The 25,322-nt window shown below is 31.2% G+C and overlaps 1 protein-coding gene across 1 annotated transcript in view; it reads left to right on the top strand.

Annotated features, from left to right (window-relative positions):
• The first annotated feature begins 1,144 nt into the window (after window positions 1–1,144).
• Window positions 1,145–25,322, top strand: part of LOC129002191 (GTP-binding protein GEM-like) — a 169,869-nt gene continuing 145,691 nt past the window's right edge. Inside the window, exon 1 of the mRNA XM_054429823.1 lies at window positions 1,145–1,391. Coding sequence (XP_054285798.1) covers window positions 1,193–1,391 — 199 coding nt within the window. The 5' untranslated portion in view covers window positions 1,145–1,192. The remainder of the gene's footprint in view (window positions 1,392–25,322) is intronic.

Below are 25,322 nucleotides of genomic sequence, written 5' to 3'. Positions count from 1 at the left end.
CAAACTAAATAATATAAAAAATCCAAAGTAAAAATTGTTAACAAATAAAAATTTATATTTGTGCTTAACTTCAAATAAATGTAAAACAAGAGTTCAATTAGTATATATTTTCAAAACACGTCCAAAGCAACTTTACTCTCATTTATATCATTTAAATTTTTCTTATAAATTAAAATCATTAGTTATATAAATTTTAGTTTAACATAACATTTACTCAGTCCAATTGATATTAGTAAAACTAATTTTATTTGGGAAACTTCAATTGTTTCATAAACCATTTGCTAACAACTTTGCACTGACGTTTAAATAAAGTTGATTGGATTCTCAAATATCCATAAATCCACCTAAAATTTAAGTAAAATACGAAAATTCAAATTGTCAATGATTAGATAGAATACAGTACCTTGATAAATGAACTAATACCAATTCAAGTACCATTACATTAGTCAAAAATCCGTATAGAAAAGATAATTGATCAAATTATAGATTAATTGAAGAAGACATATTCGACAGTATACTGTCCATTATATATTATCCATTATATATTATATATTATATATTATCCATTATATAATAAATACTGTATTGAGAGATAAAAAGATAATTAGCACAAATTACGATATTGTTTTTTACAAGCTAAGTGCTTTTGTCGATTAAATTTATGGAAGTTTACTTAATTATAATTATTTAGTAATTGAAAAATTAAAAGTCAAATAACTAACTGGCAATTTAAGCAAACTGAATTTTGTTGTTGTTCCAGAAGGTCATGCATTGACTTTTCTGCATCAAGGTTTAGACACTTTTCAAACATTTGGACTTAAAAATACTGCTTATTTTATAAACATAATTTAATGTAATAGTATCATACAATAAACAGCAACTGTGCTGATTATTTTATGATACTATTACATTGAATTATGTTTATAAAATAAGCAGTATTATTTAAGTCCGATTGTAATAAAGAATGTAGATACTGATGTGCATTCTTTCACGCAATTATCATAATTGAAACCCAAACACAGGAGTAAATTTCCCCCAACTCCCTCCGAGGGAAATTCCAGTGGGTGGTGGTTGGCAGGACTGCCGCCCTGGACTAGCGTTAGCGTCAGTCGCGAGCATGACTATGGCCGACAATGTACCCGTGTCCGCCAAGTCCCGCTCGGCCTCTATTTGCGCTCCCGGTTTTTCGAGCATGGAGCAAGTTTTGACCGCGGGTTTGCCCGGGACTCCGCCCCCGGATGCGACCAGGAGACGACGGCCAGCGGCGAGGTCGCAGTCCGCGAGGCTCACAGGGAACAAATCTATCAGGAGAAGACATGCAGGCACCCACGATGTCGGGGGTAGCAACCACAGTATCCGAAGTGGCAGCAGCGAGCCACGGCTGAGCGAAGGTGGGTACACCCATGGGTGTGTGTGTGTGTGTGTGTGTGGGTGTGGAGGTTCCACAGGTGGCGACTCCCGCCCCACCCCAAGTTGCACCCAAGTGCATTAGTGACGTGGTTACTATTACTACAACGTACTATAGAGCTTGGATCTTAATTATACTGTAGTTGCTGTTGTATCCATACAGTATTATTATTATAGTCTGCATTACATGCCACAATGATTTTACTACTTCCACTGTGAAGTTAACCATCGTGTTATATAATTTTACTAAAACTCTGTATACTATCGAGGCTTGTGTCAAATTATATACATTTACACTCGGAAAAAATAATAATTAAGATCTTAAGACATAAAATAAGTAGGGTTTCTCCAATTCAACTTGATCGTTTATGCCCGTGGTGGTATGGATTCTAAGAGCTTTCTAAAATTTATTTGTTACGATTACAAGATGGTATTTAATACTGGCGTCAATAATTTTTGCTTCGTTGGTGTGTAGCTGAATAACCTTTACCGCATTTCCTTCTTGTGGTACATTGTATTCACGGTTTAAAGTGAAGTAGGGTAAGGGCATGTCGAGTTGAAAAAATTATAGTGTTGTTATAGCTAAGTATAAGCCTATTTTGTGATGGTTAAAACACCAAAGACAATGTCAAAATATTTGTTTCTCCAAACTAAACGCAAGGTATTTACCTCATGGGAAAACATCAATGGACATTTTAAGAAAATTAGGAGTTAAATGTCAATTGAAGTGAAAATGTGTCTTTTATTTTTATGTTATCTTTTATTTAATAAAAAACACACGAGTACGAGAGTATACAAATAAGTTTGTAATATTAACTAATGAGATTTTAATTGTAAAGAGTGTACTGTCAGAAGTTGCAAACGTAAAGTAAATTAGTAAGCTTAAATACACTAAGAACATACACGGTAATGTTAACATGTATAAAGAGGTATAGAAAGGTAGGTTGTTTATAATACAGCCACATACTAGATTTTCTCTTCTAATTTTATTTTTTTTTTAATATCTAATATTTGCTCTTTACCAGTTAAGAGAGATCGAACAGGCCACACTAATACAAACAACTTCATCCATAATTGCAAGTTGTGGTCACATTAAAACCTGTAGAAAGTTTATAAACATGCAAAAAAATCTGTAAAATATCATTTAAATACTTGAGAAACATTAAAATATATAACTTGTTTAAATTACAGCTGAATCCCATGATAACAGTTTCCGTTCTGTGCACTATTGAAATTGAAATTCCGTTGATATGTAAACTCAAGATCAGTACAGTGAAAAAGATTCCTACTCAATATTAAGTTATAATACATTGTATTCCTGTATTTGTTATTGTATTACTGTTTTTACTGTACAGTTTATTACAAAGCAACAACAATAACAAAGTACTATGAAAAATCGTATAACAGTTATGTACTTATATTAATATTGTCCGTACTTTTTGAATGGTTCTTGTTCATAACCAATTAATGTCGTATATACTAGTAGTATATGTTCTAAAGTCAAATACAATGAAAAACCATCCAATATGCGCCTCACAAATGATGCATGTATGTATTTGGTTTTATATACAATATTTACATATACATACAATGGATAAAAAGAGTACTACTTTAGTTAAAATCAAATTGTTATGTTACTGTTATTTTTTTTTTTGTGAATAATAAAATTATTTACATTGTTACTAGGCTACAGGAACTATGCTTAAATGGGAACTCTATCATCGTAATTGCCTCATCTTACTAATCAGTAAATTTTATATAGAAAATATTCTATTTACAAATAACTCAGTTAAAGTTTAATCTCAAACTTAACAGCAATTTCTACCTGATGAAAAGACTAGATCTGTAGTCTAGGAATAGTAAACAGAAACCGGCCGCTGTGAATATCTTGAAATAGCCTCACTCAACACAAGTTTATAAATAGGCCCTGACATTTATAATGCTGTCTTGCTCAGAGGACTATCGGCGTGTCTTAACTTTTGATTCTGATTGTATTCGTTTTGTTCTTGATGCTATGTATATCATAAACAATACTTTGGGTCGAAACTTTATAAGCTCTTATTTTATTTAAAAACATAAATAGTGTATAATAAATAGTTCATTACCATGGTAGGTACTCTACTAGCTAAGGTGTATGCCTTATTTAATTCGATTTCGGGTCGTAAACGGAAATTATATCCTTAAAAAATGTTAGGGAGTGATAAAATACTAAACTTTTAATCGAAATAGATGTTTCAAAAATGTTTTAAAGGTTATAAATCGTCATTTCCTCGTTGAATATAAATCATCAACAATGTTCACTGTATTTTGTCTAACGAAATAATTAATTCCTGAAGTTATCAATAATAACATTCGTTCATTATGACACGTATCGGTTTTTACTGTTGATTTCAAGTTAAATAACCATAGCTGATCAAGAACAGTTTTCTTATTTTAAAAGTTCTAAAAAAATTTAATATTGAATAGTTTTTTATACATTTCCTGAATATTCTTAAATTACCTTTTGAGTTTGTAATGAGAAATGAGCAAATTTATGAGAACATTATATGTTGGCAGGTTGATAAATTAAATTGCTTTCTATGGAAACATTGTTATACATCAGCCTATGCTTTAACCTTTAGGATTCCTAATATTGAGATGTAAATGTTAAATGTATTCCCCTGTTGGTGCAAGTTTGCGTGCGTAAGTCAAATACGAAATTCCCACTGAGAGAAAGTGAAATTCAACGTAAAACTGGGGATTTGTAAATCCCACCTGTTGAAGCCCCCTCCCTCCACCTCCCCACCACCTAACCACCAACACAACCCCTCCAATACTCCCTATTGTGGCAGTGGGTGGCCCAATGGCGTACACATCGATATACCCTTGCATGCTCACCCTGCCTTGCATTGCCGTGACGTTGACAACAAAAACAAATACTCATCACAATCAACCCCAACGAAACAGAGTGTTTTCTAGTGCACTAGAGATTTTAAAAGGAAAAATTGCAGACTGCTCCCATTTGAGACATAAATCATATGATATGTCTGTCTCTATATTAGGGGAAAAGCATCAGGTGCAGTAAAGTAAACCGTTTAATATATGTCCCTAAGTATGAACTCTAAGTTAATTTTATTATTAAATATTTTTAGTTTTTGTCACGAGGAGTGTTTGCTCTTCTAATTCCATGTAAGTACCTAAAGCTTGTGAATAAGAAAGTCTAGGCCTATAGCTGTTTTTTTCCTTACTAGCCTTGATGATTTTGAAGTTAACGGGTAATAATTTTGATGATCGTCGACGCCAGACAAAAAACTACTTCAGCAGTAGAGAATTAAATACATAGCAGTTCAGCTAAAACAGTAAATCTGCCTGATTCAATGGATTGAGGTGACTTCATTGGATCAGTCGTGTCGGGTTTAGTTATTTTTGGGAACCCTCGAAGCTTTTAGGCTAACTGAATCATACAGATTTCAACTTTTGTCACTCTCAACTAAGTTAAGGTCGATTCACACATATCAGTCAAGTCACAGTTCCGTTACAGTCCAGTTACATTTCAGTCTCAGTTGCATTCGTAATTTCTCAGTGAAACTGTCAGTCTTTTGGTTTCATTCAGTTGGTTTCAGCTGGTTTCAGTTGGTTTCATTCAGTCTTCCGTCACTTTGTTTACATGATGTTACATTCATATGTTTTAATTAAAACAATTCAATCAAATTTTCATCGTCCATTTTGTCGATTGCTACAAACAGTACTTACAATATAATAACTACCATGTACACTATATAAAAACACAACGTACAATATAAAAACATATCTACAATATAAAAACACTATTTTTTGTCAGGCGTCCGAACAATCCTTATTTCTTTAACTTATTCTATTCTTGAGACTTGACAGAAGCAACTACAATACTATAGCAATATTAAACACAAAATAGTCTGAATAGTTTTAAAATGAAAGTTAAAAATACAGACTATATCCCTTCCCGTAGTTATACTGTATCTTATGATGTAGTCATCATAAGAAAGGGCAATTCCCATATTTTCAGTTATCTACATACTGTACTTCGCTGTAATGGTGCTAACAATGTGTGATTAACGCCTCCGACATCGGGGTGAAATATGAGGAAGTGATGCCTGGTATAACCATACAAATTTAAAAAGCTTAAATTAATTATCTTACATTTGTTTTGGATACTATATTTAAAATTTCTGACCAATGCATTCCCTAAGGGAAACAATGTTTATACCAAATAATAAACTCAACTTGTATAAAACAACTGCACACAAATTTTCAAAAGTATGTTAAGCACAATCGATTTTCTTTTTATAAACACATTCAAGAATTTTTCTATTTTAAAGCAATTTGACGTTAATCAAACATTTTAATACCGCAGTACCGTAGATAGAAAATGCATATAATGGACTGATATAATGCACTCTAGTTTTATTACAATTATGAACTACATATTATTGCTCAAGTTTTTAGGCTTACAAATGAAACATAGTTCAATATTTGAGTCAGATATAGTTAAGAAAAAGTAAATATATTATTTTACCATGTTGAACATGGGTAAAGTAGCTAGTTTCTTCATAAATAACTGATGCAGTAGTTCTATCACCGTAGCTCAAACATCAAACCTGCCTTTGTTGGCAGAGTGGTTGGTGGTTGAGCCTTCCTAACATTTATATACGCTACATGTATCCAATATCGTTACGTTAGTTCTAATATTTAACTTGAGGATTTTATTTAACAATAATTCAGTCATGTATCTGTCTTTCATTGAAGCAAGCTCATGTACCAAGCAGTGTTTGATAAGTAGAGTGTAACGACACCTTTTTAAAAAACAAAAATTTTACTTTCAAAATTACTTGTAAGTAAAACTGTAATCAACCTTAAAGTTAGGAATACAATGGAAACTCCATGTACAGTATCTAAACTTAAATTTATTTAATTACAATACAAAATCGTTGGTAAAAGAAAAGAAAGGGTTCACAATGAAGGTTTCAAAGAGTGGGGAATGAATTTACTAATTAAAGCTTTAGGCTAGGCCTATTACAATAGTTCTAATTTAGGTTCAGAGGTTATATTGCATGGATCTTTATCTCAGTTGGGGTGATCGAGCGGCGTTTGAATTAAATCTTGTGATTATATATAGCCTAGTTAAATTTAGTTTTGAAATATAAAATAGGTTGAAATTATTTTCTGATTGTTGAATTAAAATTCTGAATGAGCTTCTGCTAATTTCTTGACTTTGAATGCTAGTACAAATGTTCAAAAGTTTGGCCTAAAAATGTTCCAATAGTTTCCAAGGAAAGTAAATGTCTACTGGAGTGATCTCACCAAAATTGATGTCTTCTTCACAGTTAAATTTCTTGATGTTGTTAACTATTAATGTTTGTAACAAGGACGGATCTTCTTTACGGACGGATCACTAATTTATTCCAAATATATGCACTTTTTTATACATTTTGATATCGAAATATACAGTTTACATTTTATATCTTCACTTTAGCTCATCTCTCTTGGAAGTGAGGAAGGTTTGATGCATTGTTGCACTCACACATGTCAATGCTGACTTCATCACATCAAGTTGTAGGCTACTGCTCACACATATATTATAACAATTTTCATTTGCTAGAGAGCTAAATTTGAATTTTGAAAAGTTATTTAAGTAAAATTATATAGAATTTAAAGCAATTTTGTTACAAAAAGTTATAGGCTATTATATGTTTACATGAAATTAGGTTATTTAAAAATTTTCTATATTTTATTATTTCGAATCAATTACCTATTGGTCTGTTTGGTCATATATTATACAAGGTTTGATAAAGGGAGTTGGATTGACTTATTGATAAAAATAAAAACATATGGTAAAATAAAATTATTCTATTAAAAAATATTAGTGAAAATATTGAATTGTTACAAGACATAGTAAACTACAATTTAATTTAATAATTTAAAATAAAATTTTACTTGGAAAATAACGAAGTGTTTTTTATTAAGACTGTGATTTAAAATCACTGTCCAGTTACAGGTGTACGTGTAGTTTAAATATACAAAAATATTACAACTAACTATTATACGTTATTTAGTGACTTTCTTTCTTTTTATTACTTCCTTCATTTTCTGCAGCACTGTAAAAAACTAGTTAAAACTAAATAATTAAATCTCTGTCATAAAAATTTCATAAAAGCGCACTCGCATGATGTTTTTTTTTTTTACTTCCATACTATTCATATAGACTAGTTGGTCAAAGATAAAACATCTAGATGGAGGTCATTATTGTGGCAAATTGAAACGTCAGAGCCAACTACTCGGTGAGGCGTCCAACCATCAGTTGGCTACAGACCATGATAAATGTTTGTACATGATATAAACAAGATAGTGCAGAAGTTAGCTTGTTGGGCCAAACATAATGGTGGCTAAACATTTTGCTTAATTTATTATAGGAAAGTAATCATATAAAAGTATACGTTTCCAGTAATATAATAATAGTGAAACAAATCAGAAAGTTACTAGAGAATAGCATTTCATTCTGAATGGCTAAAAATATTTTATCCTACGGAAGCCAAGTAACTAAAGCCATGCTTAAAGGATAAGTGAAATCTTTCTTGGAGAGAACCCAAATTGCAGCATTTTCAAAGATTATCGTATTTTAATCTAAGTGTGTGTATTTTAATCTAAGTGTGTGTTTAATCTAAGTGTGTTAATCTAAAGCAATGCAATCACTGTATAAAATACATCCTAACCAGGCGGAATAATGTTTCAAATAAGCTAGTGAAAAGAAATTTTTTAATGAATTAATACGTACAATATTTAATTTTAGGACTTCTTATTTCTTACTTTTAAAAAGTGGAAAAATGTCCCAGTATGGTAAAACATTTTAAACGGTAATAAATATAGAGCTTCATAACTTGGTACACGGTTACTGGTACAATGACCAGTAATCTTGTACCAAGTTTTAAAGCTCCATCTTTATTCCTTTTTGAAATATTAAACCATCCCGGATTTTTTTCCACCCTGTATATTTAATATGGATATAACGTTTCATGAAGCAATCTTTCCCTTCATTGCCTTTTGGTTGTTACACAATTTTATTCTGAGAATATTATTGTTTTCTTTCAATTTAATTTAGAAAGAATAAAGTAAAGAATTTGTATACATGATTTACTTACAAACATATAAACCTTCATTGATTTTAAATTCTTCAAAGTTAAAGAAACGTTAACCTAGATAACCAATTTAATTAAGACTAACAATGAGGGTTTCCGCAATCATTTCCTAATTTACTTTGTACAAGAAAACCAGACTGTTGTAAGATAACGAGGTAACCCAACTACTCTTAGTATCTCAGACACCAAAGGGACTTGTTAGTGTTGCTTCTTGTTGTTTCTTTGTATAATTAGAACACAAACAACGTACCAGGTGTTTGTAACTGCAACGGTTTTTGTGTGGTAGGAAAATCCAGATCTAAATAAAACTAAATGTTCATTGAAGAATATTTACAGTTATAATTTACGCTGGAATCTTTTATCGCTTATGCTTGTTTTATGTCATAGTACTATTGTATTGCCAGATTGTAGTAACTGACAAGTCAAATAAAGCTACAAATTGAGAGGTGATTACTTTTGTTGGGTTGTTGTAATTTTAATATATAAAAGTTCCTAACTCTACTCCAAATGTTTTTCCCTTTGGAACTTTCCTATTGCAGCACAGTACGGTCACTATTGCATGTTTTTTTTTAGTTTCATGATCATAAATTGACTACCATATGAAAATGTTAAAAATAAAGATGTTGCCAATGAGATCTTTACTCAAATTTGTCTATACTTTACTTTAATACTAGGTAATACTTTCTTATTAAATGGCGACCATACAAATTAGGTATTTTAAGCCAAGTATGAATCGAGATGAGTGTAGGATGAGTGGCGCGATCTTGTAGTCTTGTTATTGACTAAGGCAGACATTCCTTTGACACAGCTGTCAATTAACAGCCCATACAGCTAATGGCAACTAAAGGAAGTACAGTTTATAGTCGAATCCGAACCACATATTCATATTAAATTACTAAATTATGTATCTTAAACACCATAAAAACACTATGTTCACATTAAACCATAAAATCTGTTTTCCCTTACCTTATGAATAAAAACATGCGTTGATTTTAATAATCATCACTTATATAAGTAGTTTCATTCAAGTGGTGAAGATGAATCTGCAATAACAGAGATGCAACAATAAAATAAATTAACTAAAAATAATTTGTAAATATAAAAAAGACACATTTAAAACTAAATACATGTTTTTACGTTGAGTTTTACTATTTTGCTATAGTTATTTCTTAATTATATTAAAAAGTAAAACATATTTTGACTACTGTATTAATCACACTCATCTGACAACTAATTTAGGAATATCATTCATCAAATCGATTAACGCCAACATATCCTTGACAGATTAGATAGTTCAAGTTGTCCAAGCCATTAGTTTAGCAGATTGAAACGTCAGACCAGACTTCCTGGGGAGTTATGCAGCTGAATATTACTGCATGCTGTATACGTACTATGTAATGAAGTCAGATACCTTGCAACAGTATACAAGATATTCTATATTTTTGTTAAACTTGATATATTTATGGAACATAAAAGCCTAAAACCATGTTGTAAAAAAGCTACGAAGTTTGTAATGTGATTTTGTAATGTGATTTTGTAATGTGAATTTGTAATGAATCTGTAAGTCGCCGCCGGCCCGACCAAATGCGTGCACGCACCGTGACGGTATCAAAATAAATGTTTAATGTAATGTGTTTTTCTACGTGTGTTCTGTGTTTTATGTTTTAAATTGATGACGAATCTAAGAAGAGAATAACCTGAGGATGTGGCAGTCGCCACGAAACATGTAGTAGTTTATCCACCAACACCAAACGGATATTGTAAGGTAACAATAATAATTTAATTACTACGAAGTTTTACTGCTTACATAGTTTTTTATGTTATTTAACCAAAATACTCTATACCTACTAATATGTATGATGTAAATAAGAATTTTCAAATTTAAAAGCTGTATGAAAATCCAAAAAGGTTTTGTATGAACATTAACATTTTACATTGTTCTACCAATGTACTTATTGGTTACAACAATAATGGTTGGATAGTATAGGATCACATAATATATAAATTGTTACACACTAGTATTACAAAATCCCCGAATATTAGTCATAAATAAATTATTAATTTTTCAGAACCTTATTTTCAGCACAATAATTTATTAAGGCTAAAATCTACATTTAAAATTACGTGTATGAATTAAGTATATTTGATGGTAAAGGAAAAGCATTAATATTTTTTTATACTCCACTTCTCCTAAATGCGCACATGGATCTTTGCGTAAATCAGTTCATGAAATAATCCATGCAGACCTCAAAGATGAAGACTAAAATAGTTTTATTTCCCAAACAGTTTATCCTGCACAAACCACAGTTTACAGCATTCTTGTTATTCTGGATTATAACTAACACTTCAGGTATTAGGGTTCTGTAGTTTATCAAGCTTAAGAAGAGACACAACAATTGAGGTTAATTTTAAATTAAACTATTAGTCACTTAATTCCTTATTGCGTTTACAGTTAAAGTGCGTTTTATTTTAAACGTATAAATCTTTTCCAAGATATGTATCAGGCAAATGGAATATGTACGAAGATGTATTTTCGTAACTCCTTAGTGTAATGTATAGGCTAAGGTGTGATTGAAAAGTCCCTGGACGGTGTAATATATTTTATACTATTATAAATAAAGGAATGAAACTTAGTAAATCTGTTATAGCCATAAATGTATGCTCCTTTATGACATTATTAATTTTATCCCTTAGGGGGGTGGCCCACGAGGAGTCAGACGAAATCTTTAAATTGCATCATAGATCGAGTTTGGTATCAAATTTAAGTTCTTTGTTAGCAAATCACAACGCCAAAAACCTGAACTCAATTGGAAAATGGAGTCAAGAACACCAGTAAATCAAAGTTTCCTTGAATTTACAATGCTTATTGTAGTACTGTACTGTGGAGCACCCGCTATGCGTCGGAAGAAATCATAAACACAAGCATAGGTCAATATGCACATCACATTAAAGATCCTTAATAGTAGATTACAATGACGCAAGTTTGAGCTCAAAATAACAGCTGGGTAAAAAATATCAGCCATTCAAAAATTCAAAATGGCAGATTCAATAAATATTTTAATGGCTGCCATTTTTGACATGGTTATCTGTTTGACTTCGGGTTTTTGGCAATGTGTTTTAATAAATAAGACCTTTAATTTGATACCAACTTGACCTATGCTGCTATTTGAGAATTGTTTCTTACTCCTCGTGGGCCGTCCCCCTTAAGAAGCAAAAAAAGTAATATGATCTTAAAAGAGTAGACATTTATTGTTATTATTCATATACCAAGCTTTATTACTTTATCTATAATGGTAAAAATATATTACACCTTTCCGGGACTTTTCAATCACACTGTATGTACTACAACTGGTCAACGTAGTAAACATAGACCACCAACGTATGTTGTAGAGGGCCATTTTCAGTACAAATATGTTTTGGTCTTTTTTTGTCCTAAGACGCTAGGCATGAGCCCGGAATTGTTTTTTCACACTTCAGGCCAGACCTGGGGGTTGAGGCATTAACACATAGCTGTAAATAGATAAAAATGTATTGGTCATTAGTATTACTATGTAAGGTAAAGATTTCATTATAATGAAAAAGTAATTTTCTGTATTGTTCTAAATCACTGCCTATACAGCTGAACAACACTGTCGAACAACTAATTTTAATAAAAGAAAAATAAACACTGTTTGCTGTTTTCAATGTTTGATTTACATTCCAGTTGAATATTGAAGCGGCAATATTTCCTGCATCCTTCCCTCCATAACGTGAGATTATAAAATGGATGTTTAGCCTTTAATATTTCTTCTTGTGTATGCAGGGAATTTTATTTGTTATGTTTAATATTTATACACAGTAATTTAACAGTTGTAAAGTGCGTTATTTTAAATCCTCTATCTTGCTTTTTGATATATATTCTCCAGTTTACAAATCTTAACAGAAAATTTTCAAATTTAATATATGTATTTTGATATTTTATGTCTAAATGTATTTACATCGCTTCCATTATTACTAAGGATCATATTATGGTTTGTGTTAATTTCTTTTTATAAAAAACAATTCCTATGTAGAAGTTCAAAGTATATGTAAATGTAATCTTCAACTCTATGTTAATGGTGCTAAAGGGAAAGGGTGTGACCAGATTTTTAAAATGTAACTCATGTTAAAAAATAAGCTTGGATACGTCAAAGCAGTTTCAAAAAATATATAGTCTGACTGGAAATTACCAAAGATATATGAGAACAAAAAAAACTATTTTCACAGAGCAAAACCAATATACTATTATAAACATTTACCTAATAAAAAAATTATGAATTTTTTTAATGTATAAGGGAAACTGAGAAAAACAGTATAGTGTTGTTTTATAATGTAAGATCAACTTACTCTACATAGTACCAAACGTGATATGTTAAAATCCCCAAGTTAAAAACGAGAAGTCTATCTAATCAATACCGTAGAGCACTTACATTAAACTAATGTTTCTTGGAGATTGACTAATTATATAGATTAATGCAAACTATCTTATAAAACTGGCTTTGATTCAATTAAAATATTTTTTCTTTCACATATGTAATCATTTTATGTACTTTATAAACTATGAATTCACAAAACATTAACGATAAAGTTCAGTATATAATGTGTGCATTTTTACAGAAAAATATAAATGTAAATTTGAAACTCACTGCAACAAAAGACGTATTCTTAGGATAAGGAAACTAAGACTTTGAGACAGACTTGTTATCTCAGAGTAATTAAAACAAGCCTCGTGCCTTCTATTTAAGATATTCTTGTTGTTATTTAATACAGCTGTACAGAACGTAAGCGACACCATACTAATGAAATAAATATTTCGATAGTTAAATAAAGTAAATAAATTAATACTTTCTTATTTTAGTAAAAAACATAGTAATGAAATAAATCCACAGATGGTAGATGAAAGGGATAGATAATGCCAGTAAAAAAGACTTACGTAAATATTTCAATTTAATATTTTTTATTTGTAGGCATATTCGCATTACGATCATGTTAAATATGTTTTATGTAGAACATCTCAAACTACTTATACCTAGCTTCACATTGTTATGATTTTCTCTTTAATTAAGAGACTTTCAGCAAGAATGATGCTTAAACAATGTTTCTTATGATTAATGAATCAGTGGATTTTACGCATGCGCATTTTTTTTTTACAAAATAAACAAATTGAAAATTGTGGTTTTTGTGATAATCATGATCCTAGGGAAGTCGTAACATAATTTAAAAGGTTTTTGAGCTTCCTAGCTTTCCAAAACAACAAGAAACTTAAAAGTAGGTACATTGTTATTTCTAATGTCAAACTTTTGCTCAAGCATTACAAAGCTTAAATTTAACAAAAATATTAACTGGCTTAAAAACTTAAATTTACAAGTTTTAACTTCTTTTTTTCATTTCATAAGTATAAACAGTATTTTGGATGGGATAATATACAGTTAAATATAAACAAACCCGTTATTGCAGAGTCATAAACAAAAGATCTGTGCAGTGACTGTGTAAATATAAGCAGATTTCATGAACTCCTGTTAAAACCTTCAATAGGCCCGGTCCTCAACTGCTGTAAAGCTTAAAGGGTATTTAATTGGAGTTTCGCGTTACACTTAAATGTGTTTATAACTTCCTTCACCAGCTAAACAAATGGTTCTCTTTGATAGTTACTTTAAATGAAGCGTAAGATTGAAAGGGCGTATTGTTTAGTGATATATAAATGTACAGTGTTTTTATAAGCTTAAGTTTATAACTTATCCTAAAAAACATATTACAATACCCAGCTTATTTCAAAGGATTTCCAATTCTTTGGTTTGGAACTCTTCGGGTATTTTCAGTTTTCAAATGCCTGTACAAGGAAACGTACTCATTTCAGTCCATTTTAGATACAACTATTTAGTCGAAAATTTTAACATTTAGATATTAATTGATTCACAATCATTCAATTTAATTTCTTTCCGAATGTTATAAATACAAAATTGTGTACTTTTATACTTTATACTTTCTTATGAAATGGCGACCATACTATGTAGGTATTTAAAGCCAAGTATGAATGGAGATGAGTGTAGGATGAGTGGCGCGATCTTGTAGTCTTGTTAGTGACTAATTCCGACATTCCTTAGACACAGCTGTTAATTAATAGCCCAAACAGCTAATGGCAACTAAGGGACCTACAGTTTATGGTGGAATCCGAACCACATTTTTTCCTTGGTATAAACGAATTGGTCTAATTATCAGGATAGTACTGCGGATAGTAGTAGTACTCACTAGTGCGGACGTTAATCCACACCAGGGAGTATCCCATCATGCCTATAAATATCCACAATCCGTGACCTCCAAGTAGCTGGATTACAGGACGACGCAACCCGTCCCAGTCTATAATGTTTTTAATAATGCAATAAATTTTATCTTTTTCTTACATACATGTACTTAAATGATTTCAAAGTTAATTATTACACAAAAATCTGAACAGAAAAAGATAATTATGTATTAAATTATCTTAATATTTACTTTTGTGACTTATACGAATTAAAGGTTGGCGATTACATTAAATAAAGTAAATATAAGGTTTAGACTATGTTTGACTGTAATGCGTCAGTTCTCACACACCCTCATCCTCATGCATAAGAAATGAAGCTTTGTGTTCAAGTTACCAAGGACCTTACATGTTTACTTGAAGGCTCAGTTCATTGGGTCCTGCCTTCATACTGATACCACTTCGTCAAATGAGGTTTCTAACCAATGAAATTGTTCTGACTTTGTAATACATTGCGAATATTAGAATAAGTAAGTGATTATCTACGGATGAAACATTTTCCTAAAATTCTGAAAATATACAAAGACCAAGAAAATATAAAATGGAAAAATTACTATAAATACCTATATTGCCTGCTGTTCAAACTAATGTTTTGTATCACATGTTTCGGCTTGCGCGCCAATACCAAACACCTTTCTTTAGGAACTTCATTACCAGCAACTTCTTCGTTGATGCCAAGAACAAAACGGTTACGAATAACACACGATTACAAATAAGGAACAATACATTTGTGATAGAACTATCAATCATGGATGTTTATATATGAATGTGCATACCCAATTTTTACAAGTCTGTACAACACGTTGATTTCTGCCGCTCAGTGGCGTCACCCTCATCGCCGTGCTGCTTCATCGGAAACCTCACATAACCTTGCAACATTTCAATATAATTACCAAATAAAGTGACTTTACTGTGTTAAACATACAATTCACGATGACAAACTGTACTGTTTGTTGTTTAAATATTTTAACGTTATTTGGAGTTTTTAACACATATTTTTAAAACTAAAGAATAAATAACTCAACTAATATTACAGATAAGGGATTTTTCTTTGTAATATTTTGAAAGCAGATGAAGTCGGTAATACAATGCCATTTAGGGCTTGTTTATATCGTGTCTAGTTCATGAGATATGAGTGATGTTCTAGAACGTACCTCAGAGCACCTTCCCCCCTCCCCCCTCCCACCAAGTTGTGCACCTGTTGAGAGGGCGACAACATCGGTGCCTCTAACAACAATCAAAATTCAAGAAGAGTTACACTTTCATCTATACTCAACCCCCTATAGATGCTGGACTAATAGCACTGTCAAGACCAAAAACATGTTTTGTAACATGTAGTGTCAAATCGAGGTTTGGACATTTTCACATAGAACGGAATTCTCAACCAAATTGATGAGTTTGTATATTGGCAACTGATTGGTATTTTGGATATATATAAGCTTAGTTTAAATCGCTTTTGAAAGAAGTGTTTGTTGTTGGTTATTTTTTAAAGAATTATTTTTTAACAAAATTGAGCAATACAACGCTAATATTTTAAAGAAAAACTCGATAATAATATTTGACTGTAAAATTTGCTTGACATTTTTTCATATTCGTAACATTTCGATTAATTTAACAAAATATCAACTTATGCATTATTATGTGTCATAAAGGTTTTAATTCAATAAAAATGTGGGGAACCCCCTAAAGACAAAAATACATGTCACTTGGTCTCAATAATCAATTTATGAGTAATTAACTCATACCTACTTTATATAAATAGTATCTTTGTTTGATTTGTTAAATCCGTTTTTCTCTTATAACAATTTTGCTTTTTTTCATGATTGAAGCCTCTATTTCCGCAATCGGTTGATAATTTTAGAGAACTAGAGAATAATAAAAATAATGGTGAGAGAGTGAACTAGAGTATATGGATGGTTTTATTATTTTATTGTAAAATCCACGAATCAATCAGGTACACAGCACTACTCTTATAGCCCAAGTTGTCATGTCGTATGATTACGATAATAGCGTGAGTGACATTGTCACGATATGTGCAGCAAGGGAACGATATACACAATAAGTTGTATTTACGCCGTATTTACCTTTATTTTTGTGTAAAATAAAAGCACCAACTTTCAGGTCTTAGGTGCTATATTTTGCTCATAAAATATCGGTTCACAATTTAATAATAGATAAAAAGGATTAGAAACTGTTCATTCTCAATTTTAGAATAAATTTAAAGTTCCCTTTATTAAAAAGTAGTATCTTATCCACCGAATTATGATTTTTTAAATATTTTATAATTAATTATATTTCTATGTACGTTTTTTAGTATGTTGTATTCAGTTATATATTATGTTTATTGTGCATTGAATTACCTAAACAATAAAAATATATCGCTTATGCAGGCCTGAATCAAACGTGACAAAGTTAAAAAACAATTTATAGAAAGTTTCTCATCATCGCAAGTTAATTGAAAACATCTTTGAAATAAATTTATTTTTGTTACATTTTTATTTACAGAATTGAAAGTAAAGGAAGGTGTTGGAAGGAAGGAATCCCACTGAAGTTGAATATGGATTTGATCAAAATGTCACGTGACTTTTAGCGAATTTCCCTATAGGGAAGTAGCTATTACCGTAGGTGACACGGTAAGACCTAGACCCGGGACCAATTTACTTTTTAATTTTGATGTCCCCAGAGGCCAAAAACACCATTCGTTAAAATTGTTATGTTATATATGTATATATATATATATATATATATATATATATATATATATATATATATATACTTATATTTATAAGTATAAAAGAATATGTTTGTATATATATTTGTTTGTTTGTTAGACTTATATTTATAAGTATAAAAGAATATGTTTGTATATATATTTGTTTGTTTGTTTGTTTGGCAGCGATAAACTCAGACACCGCTGAACCGATTGCCACGAAACTTGGTACATACGTGTAGAATGTCATGGAATAGGTTTATACACCATCAATTTCGTGATCCGTCCAATCGGCTCCGCCCCAGTGGCTCTGGAGTTTCCCATGTTAACCTTATGAGAAATGGAATTAATGAATCTTAACAGCTGTTTCAATTAAACAAGTTGGTTCTGTTCTATGATGTTCAACAGCATTAAAGTTACAAGGATTACCAACAGGGTGCAGCACTATTATTTCTTTTACATTTATGACAACAACAGCTAATTTGCAACCAAAAGGTGAGTGAGCGTAGCGAACGAACTTCAACCTGGAGGCGAGTTAGCGTAGCGAACGAGCTAACCTGAAGGCAAGTGAGCGTAGCGAACGAGCTAACCTGAAGGCAAATGAGCGCAGCGAACGAGCTCCAACCTAAAGGTGAGTGAGCGTAGCGAACGAGCTCCAACCTAAAGGTGAGTGAGCGTAGCGAACGAACTTCAACCAGGACGTGATTGAGCCATGCGAACGAGATGATCTTGAAAATTAAGAAGTTAAACGGGACAAAGCCCGCGGGATTATAAGTAGTCAAACGCAAGACAACGTCTGCCGGGTTCAGCTAGTATATATATATATATATATATATATACGTCCGTGAACGCGATAACTTGAGTAATTTTTGTGAAATTTGGTTTAAAGGTGAAGAGCGGGATAAACTCGAATGAGTTCGCGAACCAGCACGATCGGACCATGGGAACGGGGCTTTACGGGGGGTTTTATGGGGTAAAAATTAGTTTTTCTCACTTTTGACCCTCAAAACAAGAGCTTTTAAAGAGCTTAAAAAAACAAATAATTTATTATATAAAAGTATTTTTGTTTGATTGTTAGTAACGGAGAACATTAAAAAAATTGTAAATTTAAAATTCCCATGTTATTCTTATGGAGAATATTGTCAAATGTTGTAGTTTGCTTGTTTATGGATATATTTTGATCAAACTTGGCAAATTTATATATTTTGTACTAAGCTATCAATATTTTACTCAAAAACACACTTTAATAGTTTCCTTGTAGCAGCAAACCTAGGTACTCGTTAAACCTAATGTTATTAAAATATATTTAACTGAAAATCAATTCAGACAAATGGAAATTTGCTTAGTCGGCAGGTTTGCTGCGGCGGGGGTATTTTCATACTTAACACCGAAAAGGTGTTTTCTAAACGGTTTTAATAAATAACTTTTGTTTAGAGACATTTTAATTTTCCTAAGGCAAATATAAAGAATTATTCTTGGCGATTATAGGTATTTATATATTTACGTATATCACAGCACGCGGATACAAGAAACTCACCAACCACACTTATCAAATTGCCAACCAGGACCATTATATTCATAACTATTTTAATGTAGTGATTCTACCAGATTAAGACAAGCTTAAGGAACACAAACTCTAACTTTGATGACCAAGGCAAAGCCAAAGATAAGCCTTTGTGCATGTGCAATATAGCAATCAATCAATCTTGTAGTGGCTTCTACAACCCTCGAACATGTACATCGATTGTTGGTACTTGAGTTAGTAATGCATGCTTCATGATGCATATACATACCAGGAAGTGTATCTTATGATTCAATGTCATTGGACAATAACTCGGTTGATTGAATAATCGGCTTAGGTATGTGCAAATTGGATATATTTTACGAACGCATAAATCTAAAACGTATTTAATAATTATGATAGGATGGAAAACCATTTATTCTTAACAAGTTAAACGTTGTTGTTGCAGGTTCGTTACTGTTAAATCACCTCTTATTTAAAATGCCCCTCTTTCAGATATAGATTTGATAAAACCAAATTTTGCTAAACCAGACCTTGTGACGAAGGGAAGAAGAGATTTTATCTCGCCTTTGGTTTGTATCCAATAAGAAGTTTCTTCTAAGAAGGATTATCGGATTCATCTTATACAGTATTCACAACTCAAACTTATCAGTTTTTCGGTCAGAGAAGAGCAATTTCCCAAAGAGTCTTTCAGTTTTGGTTACTGATGATATATTTATACATATACTTCCCCAACAACTGTTCTCATAGTTTGTTGTGTTTTTTTCTTCGTTTATACGTATATTTAACAAAACCCTTAACTTCATTGTGGATGTAGCCTCCGGATTGCCAAATAATATTAAAAAGGTTTAAATACCTGCTATCAAGCAATCCATTTAATTGCAGTTGCAACTAGTTTCAACTCCTATGTGGAGTCATCATCAGGCGATACAAGGACTTCTTCTTTCTTCATATGAAGAGCGTCATATTTAACACGTAAAAATAAATAAACATTTACGTTACGGACACGAAACATTTACTGATTAGTTACGACAACAGACGACGCTAACCCGACGGAGTTTAAGTCCAGACCAAAAAAGAATGAAAATCCTTAAGTTTCACGAACCTGTTTTCTTCTATTTTTTTTAGATTTAATGGTTATTGATAATAATATACATATATAACTATACAATATACATGCATTTATGTAATGACGTTATATCCTCGATATATTGTCTTCTATTTTTTTACACTAAATCTTTATTTTGCAAGTTAAAATGTATTGATGTTAGATATAAGGGCCTATCTATTATGTTGTGTAAAACATGTCCCTTAATAATCCTTATTTGTTCTTAACTAACTTATCCAATCAAATACAAATTTGAAAAAGTAAAGGACGCCAACAATTTAATATAAAAAATCTGTCATAAATTATCAGATAAATCATCTGTACTCCTCTGCCGAAAATAATAATTGTAATATATAGTTTATCAAAGCTAATGCTGTTACAACAATATTATATTCAACCAACAACAATACTTGGTTGTAATTGTTGTTGCTTGTTGTGATGAATGTGATGATACTCAACATCAGAAGTTAAGTATGAGTTTGTTTCTTTGATAAAAGTGTTTTTATTTTACGTGAGACCAAAAACGTTTTTGTCACTTTAAATTCAAAATTTTAATATTATTATTTTATATTCATGTGTTGAACGAAGTAGTTAATGATTCTTAGAAAACGTTACTAATCACTACGGATACTCATCACGTCAGACGAAATAATAATCTGATGCTTTGTGTTACACCAGATTCATTCCACAGAATACTTGGGTTGAAAATATTAATGCTCTGTAATCATTTTGGACGGATTGTAGTGTGTATGTTATAGCTGCTTACTTATGCATTACTGAATCATATAACTAGTGATTTTATAAGATACAAACATTTTTCGCAACTTAATAGGTACAACAGCTATGTGGATAAATTTAAGAATATAAATTTTTGAAGTTAAGTAAGGCTTGTCTGGTTCAGTGGTTACATTTTACTTATGGCTTGTATTTACATTATGGTTCCATTCAAACATCGGTACTTAGCCACTAAAAGAGGTTCATGCGCCATTACCCGTTCACACACTGTTAAGCAGAGTTTTAAATATTGGTACATGAATAAAGTGTATTACAACTCATACACTTGTACTTAACTAAGATTAAACTCTTAATATCATACAGAACAGTTGGCTAACAGAATAGCTGCTTTTCCGAAAACATGTATTGTTTAGTGTGGTTATAAACATCATCAAATATTATTTAATGTTTTATTTAAGGTAATAAGTTTATGTTGTTTTCGTATACGTGTTAAAAACACTTCAAGGAAGTAGTAGTATATTAGCGAATTTCCCATATAGGGAATAAGCTATTATCGTAGTACTCATGGTAAGACCTGGACCCGGGACCGATTTTTTTTTCGTTTTGAGGTCCCTAGAGGCCAAAAACACCATCCATTCAAATTCATATATATATATATATGTATATATATATATATGTGTGTGTGTGTGTGTGTCCGTTAGCGCGATAACTCGAGCAAAAATTATCCGATTTTGATGAAATTTGGTACAAACGTGTAAACCTACGTTTATTCGAACGAGTTTGCGAACCAGCATGATCGGACCATGGAAACGGGGGTTTATTGGGGCTTTTATGGGGTAAAAATGGGTTTTTCCCATTTTTTACCCAAAAAAACACAAAATTTTGCAATTTCTTTCTAAACTATTTTGTAGAGCTTAAAAAAACAAATAATTTAGTATATTGAAGCGGTGTAATGCGCCTAATGGTTACGGAGAAAATTCCAAAAAATTGTAAATTTAAAATTCCCATGTTATTGTTATGGAGAATAAGTAAACTGTTGTACTTTGCTTGTTTATTAACATATTTTGCCCAAATTTGGAAAATGTTTTTATTTCTTACCAACTATTAACATCTATATATATAAAAGGCAAAGCCCTCACTTTTACATAAAACACACTTTTACCCTCCCTGTTGCAGCAAACCTAAGTATGTTTTAAACTGATTCTATTTAAGTAGGAAATAAATGTGATATTTTTAAGGAGACATTTTAGTGTAAATCCATTCAGGGAAATAGAAATTCGCTCACAAATTTTTCGGGCACTCTATGGGTGTTGATGACGTAATCAAAATGGCCGCCAAAGTTGTGTGACATGATTCTACATTTTCCTATATAACTCGGGTTCATATTTTAATAATGCCCTACATTTTTAGTGATTATTAATCACGAAAAAATTACCTTCCCGATGGTGTACTTTACTTCATTGTTTAGATTCATAATACTACAAATATTTATAGTTTTATTAAATATTATGTTTTTGATTTAGATTTTTTAAAATCATTTTGCTAAGTGTCGTGGATTCCGTTACACGTAGCTGAAAACGTCTTACATACACTTTTTTTGTCAGAATATTACCTTTCTAACGGTATATATAACTTATATTTTAATACAAAAACACTGCTTAAAATTTACCCGAAAAATTGTGTCCCGGAATTTTTGGACTCGTCTACGCATGTACTATTTGAATTTTCAGCTAACCCACCCCACTATACTGATTAATTAACTTTACAAAGAGTAATCAAAGACATTACAATGCAAATGATATTTATCATTTTATATCATCAAACAACTCAAGGAAGTAAATAAAACGTCCAAACTATTTTGACCTAACAATGAAAAGTTGTTAACGGTATGAAACGGGTTTTGGCCAAATTAATAAGATATACTCTCATCATTAATAAGTAATCTTCTATTAGGTATTCATCCAAATAGAAGTAGGTTAATCTGACCTAAATATTCTAAGGCAAAATGTAGTTATTTTTTTTTTAATATGAAAAGTATGTAATAAGTTCAGTAATGAATTTTGTTGTTTTGTCTTTGTAAAGAGTAAAATAGTTCCATTTTTTTCTTTTCCAGGTATTATTCAGGATACAATATGTCTATTACCTGTAAGTATAAAACTACAGAGATTGTGAACATTTGTCAACCATCACTAGAGAAGCACTTAAAGTAATTAAAACAAATGGCAAACCGACGAATACTTCCTCCCATTTCCCAGATATAAAATTGATCATCCTACAGCTTTTTTGTATTGCATGTAAAAAAATAGTGAGTTGTGGAATTTTCTTTTAATGTAGAAAGGACGATTACTTATTACATTTAAATCAAAATCGTTATAGCCGTTTTCGTGATAGTCACACTTGATGTTATTTTATTGGATACACCTAGAGATACATACCATGGATCTGTATAAGGAGTAACCACCTACAAAGGATATTTATTTTGACGATAAATATGCTTTCTCCATGTGCTATGCAGATTGGGAAAAGTAGGAATACTGGATGCAGACGATAAAATCAATTAATAAACGTACTTGACAATCTGCAATAAGTATATAATAATTACGGCGTTTCTTTTTTAGTGGATGGAACACATTTTATTGTAAACGACATATTTTTAGCAGAAACTACACGTTTCGACCAACTAACAACATTTCCGTTCTTTTGCACTTTCTAACATTCACTTGCATGTACAGTGTAAGCATTTTCCTTACGGTTGAATAAAATTTTCAAAATCATTTACATTAATAGTTGATGAAAGCATTGATAACTAATCTAATTAATGATAACCACAGTGATTTCCACAGTAATTTCCTAAGCTGCCTTTTACAAGAACCCTAGACTGTTGCAAGATAACGAGGTAACCCAACTACTCTTAGTATCTCAGACACCAAAGGGACTTGTTAGTGTTGCTTCTTGTTGTTTCTTTGTATAATTAGAACACAAACAACGTACCAGGTGTTTGTAACTACAACGGTTCTTGTCTGGTAGGAAAATCCAGATACAAATAAACCGTGTTCCTAGGGGGATATTTTCGACTATAGTCTACGCTGGGGTTAAAAACTGGGGTTAAAAATTTTCGGTAAACAAATTTGATATAAAGAAATATTACATGAAATAAAATGTTTAATAATATTTAAGTATTAAGAGACAGTATCAGAGGCTTCCGTTGTGTAGATTGTTTCATAAAAGCTAATTTATTCATGGATGTATTTAGTGGATTATCATTTAGTTAATTTCTGTAAAAACGGAAACACAGGTGTTTCACGAGAAGGATTTTCTAATATCTTTCTTTCGATGTTGTTCTGCTAAAGCTTTTGTCTTTTACTGAAAGAAAATGTGTACAAAGAAATATTAAATCATTTTTAATTACAGTACTTTAGAATTTCCCCAATTTACTTAAAATACTAAGTTTATCTTTATGATCATTATATGGGTTTATCATTTAAATGTAGTATGAAAATACTATACATTAAAGCGTTTGAATTTCTTTGATAGGTTTGGACAGATTAGGTATTGGACTAGGAAACCAGATTATGTTACTCAATTGACATAAATAAGTATAGATACAAATAAACTGTGTTCCTAGGGGTATATTTTCGACTATAGTCTACGCTGGGGTTAAAAACTGACCATATTGTGGCCAAAACAATTATGGCTACAAGTTAAGAGAAAGATATATTTTTTTCAAACTAATTATTCTGAGTACTCCTTGCCTTGTTAATTTTGGGTTTTCTGCACTATTAGTCTTGCAAGTTTTTTCAAACCCATGCGACTATAATTTTCATCTTTTACAATTACCACTCCGGGCTTAGAGTAGTAAGGTTGTTTTATATATTAATTATTATCTAGAACTCGAACCAACCTGAAATCGCTTTTATGTGTTGTATAACTTAACAAATATGGCAATTTGTCAAATTCGGATATAAGTTAATGGCAGTTTTGAATCCAAAACCAAATATGCAGAATAATATAAAGATAGAAATGCACTAATATGATGGATATCTAAATTACGGCAATAAGTTGAAAGAAAAAATTCATTTATCTTTAAAGACTTTCTACTACTTTACTATCAGTTTTATTTATTATAAAAAGCTATACAGTACGTATACTTTTGTTTATTATAAACTTTTCTAGACAATAATGTAAGTATATCATTCATCAAAACCACACCAAAGTATCCGTGTCAGATTAGATAGTACATTTTGTCTAAACCATTAGTTTGGCAAATTGAAACGTCAGACCAGACTTCCTAAGGAGATATATAGCAGAATATTACTCTGTGCTTGGCCGAGGTACGTAATATATGTTTGGGTGAAACAGGCAGAGAAATACCT

Source organism: Macrosteles quadrilineatus, unplaced genomic scaffold, assembly GCF_028750875.1.
Source record: "Macrosteles quadrilineatus isolate MER2022 unplaced genomic scaffold, UCM_ALF_1.0 Scaffold_9__3_contigs__length_116548681, whole genome shotgun sequence".
Lineage (NCBI taxonomy): Eukaryota > Metazoa > Arthropoda > Insecta > Hemiptera > Cicadellidae > Macrosteles > Macrosteles quadrilineatus.
This window is presented reverse-complemented; position numbering and strand designations above follow the sequence as displayed.